We start from the raw sequence: 17,809 nt of genomic DNA, 5'->3' as shown, positions 1-17,809 counted from the left end.
CAAATTGCAAACGCTGGAGGGAGTGATGCTCACAGACTGCAGGGCACAGCAAGCCAGCTGTGCCACAGCACCAAGCCCAGTCACACACACCCCTCCTAAGGTCCAGATCCTGCCACTGCTGCTCCATCAGCAGCTCTAACCAGGATGCCAGCTGCAGAACAGTAAGGTGCCATTAAACTATCAGTGCCTCAGATTCCCAAGTTGAGATGTTTGAGTTCTTCTCTAAGATAGCAGTGAAATAGCCTAAAGAAGGCTCTGACATTCAATGTATCCTCCCAAAAACAGGTGACCAAGCCTCAGGTTTTACTGGCATTTTACACAAGAGAGGAAATTTCCAGTCACTACTGGCTAGAGGGGTGGTTCTGTTCCTCTTTTTCCCTTTTAAACACTGTTTCTTTACCCACACATCAGGGCTGTTGAGAAGTGTGGGGTTTTTTTTTGGAGTAGCCGCCTTTGGCAGCTTATAAAGAACAAGCATACATACAGCAGCTCAAAGCAATGTCATACATAAAGTAAAGAAAAAAGTGACCTGCCTCCTCACGGTTTCTTGTCCTTGTTTTTTTTGAGGGATCCTCTTCTCTGTTATCGTTCATGTTTTGGTCAAAATCCTTCAGTTCCACTGATCCCGGAGGCACTTTCTGGTAGTTCAGACTTGCTTCTGGAATGTGCTGCACCAACTTGGAAATAATGAGTCATTAAAAATTAGTAGGGAAACTAAGCTCACAGGCATTCACTGCAGATATTGCAGATTTTCAGGCAAGCCCGAGAGGAACACTGATTCATTTAAGTCTTGTACAGACAGGTATGGGCTTGTAAGAAAATTACTAGACCCCAATCCTGCAAGTGCCTACCCACTGGAGTCATACCACAAAACTCTGTGGGGCTATTCTACTTTAAGACTTTGAGTCTTGAGCATGTATGGAAAAGTATATCTTTCTATTTTTTGCATTTAGGTAAGACTCAAAAGGACCCTATTTTCCCATATCTTACATCTTAATATATCAATGCAACATTAAAGACACACTCAAATTAATCAGAAACCATTTAGTAACACATGAAGGAGATGAAAAAGCAATACAAAACCACTAAAAATGCAACTAATTAACAGGAAGAACAGAAATGACAAGACAATTACTCCTGTTGGGTTTACTGACAAAAACTTTAAAAGAAGGGGAAGAAAATAACAGTGACAAGACAGAGATACAAAAATAATGGGATGGAAAGTGCACCTGAGATGGATATGCCAGCCGAAAAGATCTACGAGCAATCTGTGTTAAAACAGAAACAAAGAGATCAATGCTAGTGAATGACTGTGACAGCAAGTATCCAAGAGAACACGGGGTTTGGGGTTATTTGGGGTTGACATTCCCAAAAGCACATTCCTGAGGACCAGCACTCGGTGCCCACCCCCCCATCATGCACTGAAGCCCTTGGAGATCCTGGTCACCAGCCAGTTCTGCTAAGGAGGCCTCAGGCAGCTCCCCAGTTACTCCAAACCAGACTGTGCTGAGTGAAATCCTGAGCCCTCTGGGAAAGGGCTGAACATCCAGCCCAAGAGGCTCTTTGGTTGGCAAAGCACACAGCTCCTTGTGAGGAAGCCATGTGCCATCCAAAGTCCAGGCTCCCCACACTATGCAGCAGCACTTGGGTTATACATAAGTAGCAGGACAGAGATATTATGGTGCAGGGCCACAACAGCCAAAATGTTTGGCTAATAAGCTTCCTTTCATCAATTGCAGAAACAGTAAGTTAGGCTGCTTGCAGCAGTGAAAGTGTCAGAAAGGAATGAGATGTTCCTACAGTGAGCAGGTCTCAGCTGAAAACAAGGTAAGGACAGCACCTGCTTCACCATCACTGGAGATTTTTGTACATGACCTGTTCTGTTCTCACATTTTCTATTCCATCACACCTGTAAGCATTTCCTCTTGTGTACCAACATTCACACTGAGTATGTTACACAACAACTTAACAAACTTAATCAGGCTCTTTAGTTTTTGTTACATCCTTATCAAATTTCCTTAAAAACACCCACCAAAAGAATTTTATATGCAGGGCTAAAATTCTCAGAAGTAGCCAGTGATTCTGGATGACCCAACCTGACTGTGTTTGCAGCAGCTGAGGTTTAAGTTTGATGGATGAACTCTGCAGAAAGCTAGGTCCTGCAAAACCTACAAACCCACAAAAGAAGGCATCCCAAACAACCCAAGGCTTTGGTAAACAGGAATCATGAAGGTTTCACCCTTGCTGAACTCTTTCTTTTGTTCTGTTTGATTTCGTTTTTTTTTAATTTGCTTAATTTGTAGCAGTACTCAGCCCTGTATGCCAAGAATCTATCTTATCATAAACTATACAGCTGAGGCTAGAAAAACAAAACCACCCCAAACATGCACTGGGGAAATGGAAAGCCTCCTTGGCAAACATCCAAGGCAGCAGTGAACCTGAAAGGACAGAACATGTAGATTGGGGTTTAAATCGAAGGCTCCGCCTTAACTTGTAAGAGGATACTCCTCATTTAAACTTTAACCAAGCTTCTTAATAAAAGTAATTTAAAAAGCAGTTCATTTAAGGTTGAGAAATGCTGTGCCATACACTGGTCCCAAACAATGCTTCTGCTACAGCATTGAACACTCAAGAGTGATTCCAGTATCGGTACTTATTCTTCCTGCATTTTCCCCCACTTTTTTGGAATAGATATAAATATTTAGTATTAGAATGCAGAATGGCATACAACGGTGCATAAGCCAGAGCAGCATAAGAGACAGGCACATAGAGAAAACTTTTCTTATTCACATAATCTCTTTTATCAGATGTTTCAATATATTACTATTATAGCCACGGTAGCTATTTCTCATCACTATGTCCTTTCCTAGAATATTTAATATAAAGTTGTTTGGTAAGCACTCACAAAATTCAGAGTGCTTAGCATCATTTACACTGATTTTCAGGCATTTTCCAGAAGCTTCTTTGCATCAAACCAAAGTTATTAATTCAGCACAGTTTCAACAACACTCTGACTGTGGGAAGCAGGTGTGGCAGTGCTGAATCTGGTCCACTACCAAAGATGAGGTGTCTGTTCATTGAACTCACATCAGTTTATATTGCTGGCATTCATAACAAGCCCACCAAGCTGAACTGTTTAGGATCCCACTCCACATCTCAGCACTGCCAGCAGAAAGCCCTGCTCATGGAACCTGCTCCTGGCTATTGTGATAATATAAGGCAGCAACACTGATGCACTGTGGCATTTTGGGTGTAACTCAAGTGGCCTGCCAGATGCTGGCCCTGCTGAAATCATGCTGATATCCACTCCTGTTCAGAGGAAGCCTCATTATAAGCCTTCAGAGTGTTTTCAGCCATGGCTGAAAACCATGATCAGGAGCTTATGGCTCCTGATCTGTCCTCACAGGCTCCCATCAGTGCTTTGTCCTTCACACTTCTGCAAGATCTCAAAAACTGCTCTAGCAGTGGGCACTGCCAGGAGTATTCCCAACAGTGAGACAGTTCTGAATTTGCTCTCCTGACTATTGTGTGGGACTGTGGCATGTCCCACACAGCAGCACTACAAAGCCAAAGAAACCCTCACCCAGGTCTGAGCAATCCTGGGTTTGTGATTCTGCCATTCAGCATCATGCTCTGGAGCCTGGCATTTTGCACAGAGCAGAAACACCATACTGCAGGTGTCTTCCTCTAGCAGCTGGGAACATCCCTCTGTATCAGCTGACTTTGGTTGAACCCTTCAGTTGCACTCCAAAAAAACTGCAGAGACACTGCTCCTCCTCCCCCCTACTTTTCTGCAAGCAAGTGGGAGCCGAGTAAAATGTTTTGCTTGCAAGTCAGAAGTGCAGTCACCTTTATTGCTTGGAAAGAAAAATACAAAAGGCAGCTTGACAGGCGTGGTACTTGCAAGGAAACAAAGCAATAAACCACTTCATCTCAGAGCTGGCAGTTATTGTGAAACATTTGTGCACTTTGGCTCCAATAAACCCCTCCCTGAGCAGGCTGCAGCTGACCTTGGTTTAGCACAACCACAGCCACACTCGTCTCATCTTCTGGGTATCTCCCTAAACTTTTGCTTAGCACCTCTAGTGCTGATCACAGCAGGGTCACCCAGCCTCCAAGGACTCTCTTGGCAGAATAACAAGTTTGGTCTCAGCTTTGAACCCTGCCCCGGGTCTGCAATTCTCACAACAGTCAAAGACAACAGGGGGCCAGGGGAACCACCTGAGCAGCAGAGAGCTGTGTATGTTTTAAGCACTGGTGGTACACAGGAGGCAATTTGGATTTAAACAGTAGCAAAGGCAACTTTGCTTTAGCTGTTGAAGCCTCCTGGTGACCTTGCAGCTAAATTTGAGCTGAGCTGGTCCCTGCGCTGCAGCACTGGTGAACCAAATGAAGAAACTGCCTCCCTCCTCCCCAGCCTAGTGCAGACAAACTGTGCTATACAGTTTGGGAGGAAGCCACAGCTTCACTGAAGGTCTGGAAACTGCACTTCCCAAGCTACCTGCCTGACTCCCTGCCCATCTCCAAGGATCCTTGCCCCCTCTCGATCAAAACTCAGACGGAGGGAAGGGATTCAAGCAACACCTGCACAGAATTTCAACAGTCCTGGCAGAAAGGACACAGCAGAGGTACAAAACATACAGCTGACACAGAGTGCAGCCAGCGTACACGGTCAGTGCCTTGTGTGAAACAAAGAGGAAGGCTCTGGCTCCCTGGCACAGCAGCAGAACACATCCCCTCCATCCTGTTCCTCAGATGCAAATTTCAGGGGCCAGTGTCCAAATAGAAGCCTTGAGAAGCTTAGGAAATGATATGATTCCCACACCTTGCAAGGCTGGCTGTGGCACAGAGGCCAAAATAAAGAGCACCCTAAACAGGCTGCAGTTGGTCTTTCTGGTGCTGCTTTTTCGGAGGACAAGGAATGAAAGTTTTTCAGTGCTGCAGCAACTGGGGATGCTGGCCTGGTCTTCCACCCCAACCATGTCCCATGTACTTACTAGCACAGAGAGGCAGAGCTTTGTGACTCCTTACCTCTTCCCTCGCGGATATGGTGGAAGCCGGAGTGTTGGGCAGAGAGCTGAAGGAGGTGCTCGGTCCCGTCCCCGAGGAACTCTGTGAGTCCCCATCTCCAGCAACATCGTGAATCTCTCGGGCAAGGATGGCCACATCCTTCACCAAGGTTTGGCTGAGCCTAAAGCACAGGCAACAAAGCACAACCATTAGGACACAGGATACAACATGCCTCATATTAATAAAATATAAAAAGAGAAGCCACAAAACGTTTGTGGGAACTGTATCCTCTGCAGAGGCTAGGGCAAGTGGGGCTTTTTGGGGTGCCTTGGCAGGGTGCTGAGGAACGTTCTGACTGCATACAAAATAAATTCCCTTCCTTACTGATTCCAGCTTCAAAGTGGAGAATTGATATAAAGCAAATTCTTACCTAAATGCAAATTCTAGTGACAACACACTGCCAGAAAGTATTGGAGACCATCCATAAAGAAATTTGACGTTATTGCTCCCTCACCCATCCACTCTACATCTTTCTCTTGTTTGTTATTTTTTCAATACAATACAGTTAATTTCTCTTCTTGGGTCCTCTTCGTTTTCCATTAAAAACTACATAAAGGAGAAATTTTATTTTTTTTTACTTAAAGAAAAAAAACTTAATTTCTCTTTTCTTTTCATTGTGGTCTGCAGACTGAAAATCACAATATGCCTCCACATTCTCCAGAAGAGCTGAGGGATTATGAGGCTAAGTATAGCATATCTTAGAGGGATCTGGTTTTCAGAAACCAGATCTTGAAACTTCAAGCCCTTTGACAGGTGTCCAGTTAACACTTAGTGTTGGCAGCACCTTGCTCTATCTGCTCTAGAGCTCAAAAACAGCTCCTAAGTCTGGATTGTTGGTAGTACAGCTTTAAAAAAACCCATTTAGACCAGAAGTAGCTGTTGTGGTAATTTTAAAGGAAAACTTCCAAGAGAAAAAATAATCTTACAGGTAGTCTGCTTCACCTGAAACAACTGTCTTCTATTAATGGAAAAAAACAAAACAACCAACCAAAAAAATCCCCAAAATACCCCACCCAACAACAACAAAAACAACATTATTATGGAATATTCCAAGCTGGAAGAGTTCCACAAGGAAAACAAGCAGTGCGATAAAACTGTCAGTTCATCAAAACATTTCCTTGGAAAGAAAAGGCATAGTTGAACTAATAATGTGCAATTTGAGCTGCCTGCATAAGGTAACCCCTCTCTGTGCTGGTTTGGACAGAGCTGTCACCAAACACTTCCATTATGTGATTCAGTACTATAAACAAGTGGCATTTTCCCTTTTAACTCTCCCTGACTCCTCTAAACCCCTCCCAGTTAATTTGGGAGCAGCAAGGGAAATCAGAACTGCAATTACCAGGCAGAGTCTGGGGCAGAGCCCTGCACGGTGCAGCGCCAGACGAGTCTGACGCAACCCTTTATTTATAGCTGCCGAGAGCCGGAGCGCTCCCCGCTGCTGGGAATGCTGCTGGGAGGGAAGCCGGCATCTCACACACGCACGCTTCGTGCAGCACAGGTAAAGCAGCCTGATTTGAAGGCTGACACACTTTCTAGCAGCTTGACAGCAACTTTCAGGCAAGAAAAGCTCTTTCCAGGTGAGCACGGAGCGGCGAGGGCGATGTGGCCAAAAGCAGACACAAGGCAGCGTCCTCAGGCAAAAGTATTTCAAGTATGGCCAGTACAATGGGAGACCAGTATTTCTGGAAAGTTGGCATAACACAGTTGCATATTAGAGATGACAAACCTCAAATGCCACTGTTTAAAAAAAGAATCTATTTGCTTTACTGCTGAGGTCCTCCAGGCAACCATCAGACCACCAGTACACAGCAAGTACCGTATCCAGGAACATCAAGCTAAGCAACAATTCATTTATATACAAGGTCTAGACAAGTTCAGATTTGGTTGTGCCAAGCAAAGAGGTTTCTGCCCTGAAGTGATTTCTTACTGCTCCTTCACCGGCTTCAGGCAAAGCAGCTTCAACAGTTTACATATTCAGTCTTTGCTAACCCATTTGACTTCCTCTGCAGAGAATTAGGAGAGTTCACACCAACCATGCCACACACACACTGTGTCCTTCAGCAGAGAGCAGATCTGCAGGTATAAAGTTAGACTTCCCACAGCTTGAACAAGAAGCAAACCAAGAGACAATGCCCTGCACCTCGGCCTTTTGCAGATAGAAGGTACAACCAGCACATCCAGGCTGTAAAGGTTCATGAAAACCATCCAAGTCAATGTTCAATAAAGGAGATGTGGGCACACAAACAATGGTAGAGAGCCTCTCCTTCTATCCCAACACTTGGGTTTGATTTGAACACCAAGGATAAAACAACCCATTTTCAACACACAGGTTAACAGATAAAGCCCCACCTCACCTGGCTATTTCTGCTATCTCTGCTGTCTGTGCCATGAAGTTGTAGGGGTCAGGGTTGTCATCAAAATCTTCATCGTCATCCGTTTCTCTGCCATTGAGCTTCTGCTTGCCCAGCCCAGAGCCACGTATCCGCGGTGTTTGTGTGGCTGTTGAAGTATGGGAGCGTTTGTGTTTAGGGGAGCTGTGATTTGAGCCATATTCCTCCTCCGAAGTAGAAGTGTAATCTGAACCCTGTGGTCTCCGCCTTGATGCTTATAAAAAATGAATTGGTTTCAGACCGAGGACAGTAGTCAAGAGTAACTACAAAAGGCTGAAAGGCAACACAAAACTAGCCCAAGAGCACAAGGAAAGGAGAGTTTCTGTGCACATCTTAAGTTAAAACACCACATTCTCTGAGTTTATTATTTCAAAGCTGAGCCCCTCTATGGATCCCATTCACTGTACAAATTTGGAGTGGGAAATTCCAATGTAAAATCATAATGACTGTGTTAATGCCTCCACTGTAGTAAATTATTACCACAGACTTGGCTTTCCATGCACAGAAGCTCTGTGTATAAGTAGCACACATTTCACACTCCTCATAGTCCCACAGAAGTCCTTTTCTAAAGAGAGCCCAATTTTCAAGCCTGCAGATACTGTTCTAATTAGTTTCAAGTACAAGCAGAGGGAGGGGCTTTGGAGTAGACTGCGGTGCTCCGTGTTATTTGCAAGAGTCCACACCCTGTGTTCACCTCCTGCCTCGCAATTCACCATTAATGACACTCTACAAGAAAGTGTTCACAGTCAGGACTGGCTCCAAGCCCTGGAGCCAAGTGGAAGCTGCCCACTTATCCCAACTTGTTCTGCAGATCTGTAGACACCCAGATCTTCCTTGCATGGGAAATGTCAAGGTGTCCTTATTTGAAAACTGGGCTCCCAATGTTTGCTGCCTCACTATACTCTCTACAGGTACTGCTTCATTCCCTTCTGTCCATCCCTGGAGAATGAAGGCCCACCACACACAGAACCAGACGAGTTATTTAGAATTATAACACTGAAAAACTTCACTGTGTTACCAAGACAATCCTAACACTGAAACACTACATGTGAATTAAGCCAGCATCATACATCATACAAACCAAACCAACTAATTTGGCATGTAAGATGCAGGCAGAAAACCATGGGTAATTACTGTATAGTGAAAGAAGTATTCCTAGACATTGTTATCTCATCCATAGCTATAACAATGCCTTGTCTTAGGATTTATATGTGTATAATAAAAATAGATTTGTTCATATTCAATTCCTAGAGTTGTATCTTTTTTTTTTTTAATGAAGTTTTAGAATCAAGAGGTCACCCTGTCACTGAACAGCAATTTTAAAATTATGTGACTCTTTTTCCATCTCTGTACGCCAAGGGAAATCAGAATCATCTCCCTCAGTATCATTTAAATTATCATGAGTAAACAAATTGTGGGAGGAGTATGGGAGACAGGCCTTTAGATTTCAGAACTGGTAACTTGGATTATTCTGATGTTATCTGTGACTTTTCACAGAAAGCTACTTCAGATAGCCCAATAATATACTGGCATTTCCTGTCTCACAGGCAGACAGTTTATGCTGCTCATCCAGTAGTGAGATTAACTTTCTCCCACTGGGAGTGTTGGGAACTCCTGTGGTTAGCTAAACGCTAAGAACTGCTGGAATATTTTAGCCACATCCTTATCCCCTAGGCTTCACACTCAAAGCTTTCAAGGATTGCTGTATCATGCTAAAAACAGTCTTGATGGCACAGTGCAATAGTCCAGTTTAACAACGTGTCACTCTTGCTGCAGGAAGGGAGTTCTAGCTGCTGATTTACTATGTCTATAACAGCATTAGTACAGGAGCACGCATCACAACAAGCACAATGAAGCCTGAAATACACCAGCATGTACATAGAGCTTGCACAAGGTTCACAATCCTATCATGGAATTAGGAGGTTAGTATTTTAAGAGCAACTAATTCAGAGGAAGGATTAGCATCATCTGCTGCAACTACGGACAAGGAAAGGTGTTAGAATGCTGCTACAGGGCTGTGGAAATCAAAAACCAATTCATTTGAATAAAGAACTGGCCAACACTTATCATTTTTCTCCGAATGATCTGAAGCTGTGGTCCAAAGGCAGAGGGAGTGCAAAGCGCACCTCCTGTTCGGAAAACTCTGACCACATTATCTTGCTTTAAATTTGTTATTGTTTAACAAGAAGTTAATAGTAGCATCATCTCAAAAAAAGGCAAGAGAAGAGACTGTACATACTCTTTTAGCTTGATCACATTCTGATTTACATGCATATACAAGTGTGCAAGAAAAAAAATCACTAAAGTTAAATGTGAAGCTGAATGAACTAAAACAATCCAAATCAAAACGAGCAGCAAATAACATTTTTAGCATGCAATAAAAATGAATACTGCAAAAGGGATAAATAGTTGAGCTGTATGAAGATATATTAACGGACATCCAGAACTCCAATACCCCTTAAAAAATCATGAAGCTGCTGAAAATAGCATTCCTCTCAACAGGACTGAGAAATCCATCCACAGGGGTTTTTCTTGTCCCTTTGGCTACCAATCATTCCTAAAATCCTAAGCAAACACATTTGCTTTGCCACATCCATGGCAGGTCTAGGACTTCAGGCATAGACTGAACTCACACCAAATGTTTCAAGGACCATCTCTTACCAATTACCATCCCAGAGTTGTCATCTGAATTTTCCCACTTCTTAACTAATTTCAATATGACAAATGCTGGTATTTCAAGTGTCTGTTGAGTGCTCAACTACAGGGCAATGTAGTCCCCATCCCTCTGCCTCATGGGAATCACAACTATGAACCTGCCTTAGTTATGGCAAAACTGGGTGAAAATACACAAAAGTATCAATCTCTTGCGGTAATCAACATGCAGTGTCCGGCTCTGTATTTACATTTACAGGAAGAACAAGGGAACAGCTTTGACAACACAGGGACATTTATTTCTTGTTCTCCTATTTTAGATGCTTTCAAACCTGCCACCTTGGACTTCAGCTGTCACCAATACCATTATAAGTTCTCTAGGAGAAAACTTTGAATTTTACAAACAGAATAGAACTTCTTATAGCACTAGAAAGGCATTAAATTCTAATTTGCAAATGAAACTATGGCCAACTGTCAAATGGCAACTTCTTGTTCATAAAACAAAATCACTAGAGAAAAAAACAAAAAAAAGCTATTTGTAGTGTCCTTGCAGACATCACCACAATACCATCTCTCTGAGTATGAAAGTGCTCTGCTGTCTCCAAACCCAAAGAAAATCTCAACATCCATGCTGCTCATTATTGCAGACTTTTGTACTCACCAAGGCAGCACCTCTACTACTGTGATACTACTCCTTGGCAACCATGTGCAGCCTGTAAGCCAGAAAGAGGTGAAGAGGGGAGAAATATAAAGTAGGAGCACTTACAGGATGATGAGGAGGAATACTTGACACTGCTTGAACGGGTCCTGCTGAAAGGCTGCTTGGCAGAGGCAGCGGCTGCCGTTTTCCTGGCTGCAGCTCTCACCTCCGAAACGCCCGTCTTCCGATAGGACTCCGCACTGCGGCCCGAAAACCCCGTCCTCGACTGCGCCGTCTCCGAGTCACTGGGCACTGTAAATGAACCTGCTCGTTTCCTGGGCATGGCCAGGATGTCCAGCCGGGAGAGCTTCTTTGTCTCCGTGGGCTGCTTGGTGCCCTGAGCAGCGGCGTCCGAGTTGGAGGCTGTTTTCTCAGCATCCACACATTCGTTGTCTGAAGCATCTCCCAGCCGGGCACGGCGTAGCTTTGAGGCCCTTGTGGGCCGTGGGGTGGATAAACTGTTGGACCGGGTGAGAACCTGCTGGATTTTCTGCACGTTTGAGGTCGTTTTGCTCTGGTCCTCCTTGGTGGCCTGAGTGTAAGGTTTCCTCCTGGGAACAGGCCGGGTTACCGAGTGCTCGTGGTCAGACACAACCGCATCTGGGACAGGAAGGTAGGGTGAGTTTGAACTTCTCTCGTCATCTGTGAAGTCAAGTGATCCTCGAGTCCCAGAACTCCGCTTCATCTGGAAGCGTTTGGTGGCCTCTGCTCGGTTTGGTGCCTCTGGCGCTTGTGTTTTCCGCTTCTCCGTCAGCCTGTCCCGCGCGCTGGGCTGCCCACACTGGTCCTGGATGGATGGCGTGGAGGAGGATTTCTCCTTCTGCAAGCTTGCGACTGCTTTGCGTTTCGGGGCACTTGCTGGGACGTTTTTGCCACTCACCAAGCTGACTGTGCTAGCTGTGTCGACATCTGAGTCCCCTGACAAGGAGTCCTCCAGCTGACCAGCGGCTTCTGAGGCCTCCAGCTGTTGGCTTTGACCAAGCAATTTGGCTTCCAGTGCTGCCAAGGCAGTTTCAGTGTCCTTAAGCAGAAGATGAGTGTCCTGACTAAAGTCCATACGAGTTGACCGAACAGCCTCTAAATCTTTAAGCAGAGGGTGACTTGAAATATGTGGGAGTTTATTTTGAGGAACACCACTGCTCGATTTATCTTTGGTAAAACTTTCCTGTCTAACAAAAGACGCTGTTTCCTTTCCTGACATGTTTTCTTGATCTTGAGGAAGACTCTGATGGAGGGAAATGACAACTTTTCCAGCTGTATTTATATAAGCACTAACATCTTTGACTGGTGGTTTTCCAGGAACTGGTGTGCCAGCACACTTGAAGGAAAACTCTGGATCCTTGCTGTCCTTGTCTGCTCGAGTGTGGGAGACAGTCAGAGAGAGCTTGGAGGGAACCCCTGCATCGTTGCTGTCATCACCGATGTAGAACGAAGTAGAAACTGGCTCACTCACAGCTCTCACATGAGAGATCCGGGAGGCTCCTGGCTGCTGGCTCTCTGATCTATTGTCTTCCCTCATCTGCTCTAGCATTTTGCTATTCTCTTTATATTTCTTGCCTTTTTCCGTGCTGAAGCCATCGTCAGATCTGCTGGCATCGCTGAGGCTATCTGGATCCAGGTCTTCTTGGATGAAGAGGCGGCTGCTGGAATCACCATAGGTTTCCGCACAGTGATCCTTCACAATGGTTCTCTTAGTAACCTCAGAATAGGACTCCTGGCACACCAGGACCGTGGGAGTGGGGCTGTCTGATTTATCACTTGGTGGGAGCTGGGGAAGAAGGCGCCTTGTTCTTGAGGGCACAGAGTTTTCTGGTTCCCCAGGTTTTGGGGGTACCCCACTTTCTGAAGGGAGTTAATTAGAAAAGAATCAATTACTCTAAAACCGTGCCACTTATTTATGAAGAGCTTAATCCTGCAAAGTGCAAGTCCACAAAAGCACTCGCAAGATGTGCTTAGAACTAAGGTTATATGTAATATGGACATCAGCAAGCCCTGGCTGGTCCCTGCTCCCTCAGTTTTATCAATACAGACATTAAACTTAATTCCTTTGCTGAATCACACTGCTCAACACCTTCCCTTCTCAAGGTAGTATGTCAGATTCATTCTCCCATAATATACCTCTCAGTACAAGCACTATGGAGAATAATGACGTTGCTGGCATCTAGCATCAGTCAGGCCACAGGAATGAGATGAAAAGCCATCAGACATCAGTGATGCAGAATGTTAAATACCATTCTAAACAACATTGCCTATTTGACTAAATAGATGATGTTTTTCACAGTACAGGCTCTCCTACACTCATATCCCAGAGCAAAGTCCCAGGAGAACGACCCTGTAGTAATCAAGAGGTTCTGAATTAGAGCTCACTGCCCCAGCATGTGTGGGCTTATCAGCAGGGACACACTCCATACAAAGAGTGTTCCTATTTCTCCCATGCTGCTGGCTAGGCCTCCATATCTGATACCACCTTTCAATACCAGGATAACTGGTTATTTGGCTGTGGTAGTATTACAAGCAATCCAGGAGTTAGGTATCCTACATGGTGTGAAAACAGTGGCAATGATCTCTGAAACAAAGTTTTCTTCTGATTTTTATTGGATCTATCTACACCTGTCAATGGAAAGAAGGTATGACAAGTAATCCCAACCAAAAAAAGTTGAAAATATTTGCAAAAGCCAACAAAGTGCTCTTCTCCTTTTCTCATACACCAAGAGGATCACAGAGTCCCTAAGGTGTCTTCCAAGTTACGATGGGAGTCTGATATCTGCCAATTTCCTTTCTCCACCATATCTAGTTCTCTATGATGATGTCCACCCTTTAAGTCTGCCAATTGACATCAAACCCCAGAACAGCCTAAATTCTCAGCACAGCCAGACACAGGAGAAGCACACAAAAAACATGCAAGTCAGGAACTAACTCCAAGGCTATGTGCAAAGGAGTCTTGTCTGGCATCATAAGGCAGTCTAAGGAATTACAGCTTGGGGCTAGTTAACACCCAAAGCCCTTAAAAACCTTCTCCTTCCCAGCTTCCCTTCAGTCATGTCAAACCTAATATTTAAGAACCTCTTGAATAACTCCAAAATGCAAACCAGAGGCTCTCCCTGTCTTCAGTCCACTGTGAACTATTCACTCTGTGCTTCCCATCTCCAACTACTGTAGCTAAAGCAGAAAGTAAGATACAGCCAGATGCACAAATGCCCTTAATTTCTGCTTTTTCTACCATCCTGGTTTAGATTCAGATACCCTCAAGCCACAGTGTTGGATGAGACTTACCTGCACTTCCATCACCCTGCCCAGAGACAGATCCAGAGTCAGAGTAACTATCTGCAAGGCTTGCCCACCTTGACACCCACTTCTGATTCCCTTGAGATGCTGCAGACATCTACAACAAGGTGGGGAAGATGAGGTCAGAAAGAGGGCTTGTACACAAAATCCTAGCCAAAATATCTCTCATACTGACATCACCCTGTTCAAAATGAAAATCAAGCTACACATTACATTTACATCCAGACAGAAAATCCATCTACACCTCCACCATCCCAGGAAATCCTCCTGGACTGCCCATACCTGCGCTTCAGCCTGAGACCCATTCACAGCTTTTGAGGAAAATGCCTGGAGCAAGGGTGACTTCTGACTAGTGCCATTTTCACTGATTAGATGCTGAGAACTGGAGTCATCTTTTTCACCTTTAATTATTGGTCTAAAAGATGAAGAGATTCTGGAAAATTCAGGCGATTCAAGAACACCGAAAACCTGAAAAGATGTTTGCATGGGAATATTAAAATGCAACAAAACAAAAAAAAACATTAGCCAAAAATCCAAATCTGTGAAACATTAGTTACACACAAACTACGATCCCAAGGGGCCAGAAACACTTGCCAGGTCTTCCATGCAAACTACGTAAGTAATTTTCTTCTGTACTCCACAGTAGCAGCTTTAAATATATTTAATCATAGAATTCCACTCACACCCACCTTTCCTCTCTCCCTCATTATTCAGGGGTGTTGCCTTTAGCACCAGTAACTTTCACTGAACAGGAGTCCCTTTTCAGCCCAGAGAAATTTAGGATGAGTGTCAGGAAAGCTATTTATTGGCTCATTCATGAAGATTTCGACAGAGAAAATGGAAAAGCTCCATCCCCAGTGCCTTTTATAGACTAGCTGTGAGTGGGCTGAGCAAAGCAGCCTTGCACAGCCACAAGGAACTGGGAAAGGATGCACCTCTGAGATGGGTGAGTGTTAGAGCTCATTAGACAGATTCCCCCTGAAGATAGGCAGGCCTTCCTATGGGGGGTGACCAAGACTCATGCCTCAGAAGGCCTTGTTCCTCTCACTTGACTGCAAGAAGTTCAGAGGAAGACACCACCACAGAGGGTGCCTTGGCTGCACAGAAGATTGCCATAAAGATCTCCACTCTCATTAATGTTAAAAAAATGTGCTTGCAATAGTGGAGGACTAAAGAACAGAGACACCTTAGAACCTAAGCAAGTCCAGAATTCATTTTCTTTCTTCCTGGACAGAAACACTGAGGTTCAGTTACCAGCTCTTTCACAAGTGGCAGGTCTGCACTGCACCAGGTCTATGCCACAGTCAGGACCAGAAGCTGGACAGTTTGTCTGCCAGTGTCACATGGCTGCCAAGACTACTCCCCAAAAATATTTGTATTTTTGTGGCATTTCCCCTCATATTTCCCCACCAGAACAATTAGTCATCTAATGTCAGGACTAGGACCCTGCTGTGACCATGCCCTGAAAGCTTCCGATCACATTTCAAACAAGGTGTAAGGAACGAATGTAATAAAAAACAAAAGAGAGAAGCTAGATCCAGGCTCATAAACACTGTATACAAAGCTTTAAAACCACGTTAAATTAAGGCTTCCTTTAAACTTTGCCATCCTCCTGACTGCATTTCACTATATCTTCATAACAACTTGCCAGTTTTGTTTTCATAATCAACCACAGATGAGAGTCAAACCTGAAAATCAGCCAACCTTTGGTTTGCCCTGAGGTTGGTTAGTTGGATGGGTTCTTCTTAAGCCTCCTTCATCTCTGGAGCTTAGTTTTTAGGCAATCATTCACTCTGCAAAATCTAAACAAGTACAGCTCCATCTGGGATTGCCTCTGCCCTAGATCACACCCTTGGCTATCTCAGCCAGCTGCCGCTTGCCCTGACAGCAAGCACTGCCTTTCTAATCATGCACAGCCAAATACAGAAACATCTGCCACTAAGGCTTGTAAGCACCAGCCCTTGGCATTTCCTGTGGCCTACCATGGGATGATGCACCAGTGATGGGCTGCAGCTCCCATCCCCATAGCAGCAGGAGGTGAGGCACTGCCAAGGCAGAGGCTTGGGAGCAGTCCTAGAGAGCAGAGCTGTTCCAGCCACAGCTGTCAGCAGGATCTGATCTTTATTCAGGTGTTGCTCTTCCTCTGAACAGATGGCAAATCCACTCTTTCACTTCTGCTTCCAAATTCCATTTTTTTTTTAAGCAAGCAGCTCTTGGCCATGGGCACATTTTACCTTCTTCTACTCTGCGGTTTTTTTTGGTTTGATGTTTTGTTGTTTTGATGGGATTTTTTAAAGACAAGCATCACAATTTTTTGGGGCCTATTCTTCGCACAGGTCACCCAGGATGATTTTGCACCCCTAACTACAGTGCCCTGCTGCACCCAACTGCATCCCTTCATGGCAACAGTTAATTTAGGCCCTCCAAGCCTTCAGCCCTCAGCTCACTGCCCAAGCACAGAAAAGCATTTACCTGATCTATCATTTTTCGTGCTTCCTCCACCTCTTTGTCCTGCGACTCTGTCTCAATGGTGTACGTGCCTGTCTCACTTACACTGTCTTCCTCATCATTCCTCCTGCCCTGGGCAGACTTTGCCTCTGGAGGTGGAGCAGAGGCAGGCTCTGGTTCTGAGGATATAACCACGCGTGGAGCTACCGGCGCAGGGGCTGGTTTCTCAGCGTTTGGCTTCCCAGGCTGAGCAGTTTCACGCAGGTACTCAGCCATAAAATCCTGAGCCATTTTTGACTTCCTCCCAACGCTCCCGTAACTTTTGGCTCTAGGAGCAGAGGAGGATGAAGAGTTGATCCGGTCCTCTGTTTTCTCCCTCTTGAAGGAGCTCGTTCTTTGGGTCCCGCAGGAGTTGGTGGTGGGTTTGCCCGCCTGGGCTGCGAGGTGGGATGGTGGCACTGAATTTCCCGGCTTCTCCGCTGGCAACGCATTCTTGCGCTTCTCAACCTTGTTCTTCAGCCCCGGATCCGTGTCGCTCTGGGATGAGTGAGCGCTGTGCGTGAAGGACTGGGACCTCTTCTTCCGCGGCGTGTCCTCGAAGAACTCGATGACGAAGGCCTGCTTGTTGTGCAGCATCTCGTGGGGGTCACGTCTCATCTGGCGCTGCAGCCTCGTCTGCTCTGTTGGACGTTCCCCACCCGTCGTCGTCGTCGTCTCCTTCTCCGCCTTGGGGTCTTCGGTGTCACTCTGCGTTCCGTCCTCGTGCCTGTTTCCTGGAAACAAGGAATGTAGGTTTGACCTTCATACTCACAGTTGCCGTGGGCCTGTCATTACCTCACCGTTGATATTTATCATTTCAGTTACATGAAAAGCATTCTAGAAGATTAAAAAACTCCAAAGACATCTGTGTGGTACAGGGATTGCACCCCATCATAAGAAATAAAAGAGAAGGCAGATCTCTCCTGACCCCACTTTTCACCACTGGTTGGCTACCAAGGTAATTATTTATTTAAAAAGAATTCAAGAAGTACTTTCAACCTCATGGATTTCTGATTTTGTAATGGTGACTGCTTTACAGAATTAATGTTTTGTTTCTTTTTTTTTTTTTCAATTTAAATAAAAATGATGAGATTATTTTGCCATTCCATCCAATTACTATAGTCCAAGACCAACCTCACTGGGTTTTGAGAGTAGAAATATCTCTGCAGGATCAGGAAATAAAACCCTCACACTGCATCCTATGAAACCAAATACCCACAATGAA

The 17,809-nt window shown here is 44.9% G+C and overlaps 1 protein-coding gene across 8 annotated transcripts in view; it reads right to left on the bottom strand.

The window, feature by feature from the left end:
• The window catches only part of CEP170B (centrosomal protein 170B), a 57,641-nt gene that overhangs the window by 7,040 nt on the left and 32,792 nt on the right, over window positions 1-17,809 (bottom strand). For 2 of the 8 annotated variants that reach the window (XM_015631451.2, XM_015631453.2), the window contains 8 exons: window positions 16,570-17,318; window positions 14,380-14,565; window positions 14,086-14,194; window positions 10,879-12,654; window positions 7,425-7,674; window positions 5,032-5,191; window positions 1,230-1,268; window positions 534-677 (listed from right to left, as the gene is read on the bottom strand). In XM_015631451.2, coding sequence (XP_015486937.1) covers window positions 534-677; window positions 1,230-1,268; window positions 5,032-5,191; window positions 7,425-7,674; window positions 10,879-12,654; window positions 14,086-14,194; window positions 14,380-14,565; window positions 16,570-17,318 — 3,413 coding nt within the window. The remainder of the gene's footprint in view (window positions 1-533; window positions 678-1,229; window positions 1,269-5,031; window positions 5,192-7,424; window positions 7,675-10,878; window positions 12,655-14,085; window positions 14,195-14,379; window positions 14,566-16,569; window positions 17,319-17,809) is intronic. The other 6 variants (XM_015631454.2, XM_015631457.2, XM_015631452.2 and 3 more) reach the window with 3 other exon arrangements.

This window comes from Parus major, chromosome 5, assembly GCF_001522545.3.
Source record: "Parus major isolate Abel chromosome 5, Parus_major1.1, whole genome shotgun sequence".
NCBI classification, from domain to species: Eukaryota; Metazoa; Chordata; class Aves; order Passeriformes; family Paridae; genus Parus; species Parus major.
This window is presented reverse-complemented; position numbering and strand designations above follow the sequence as displayed.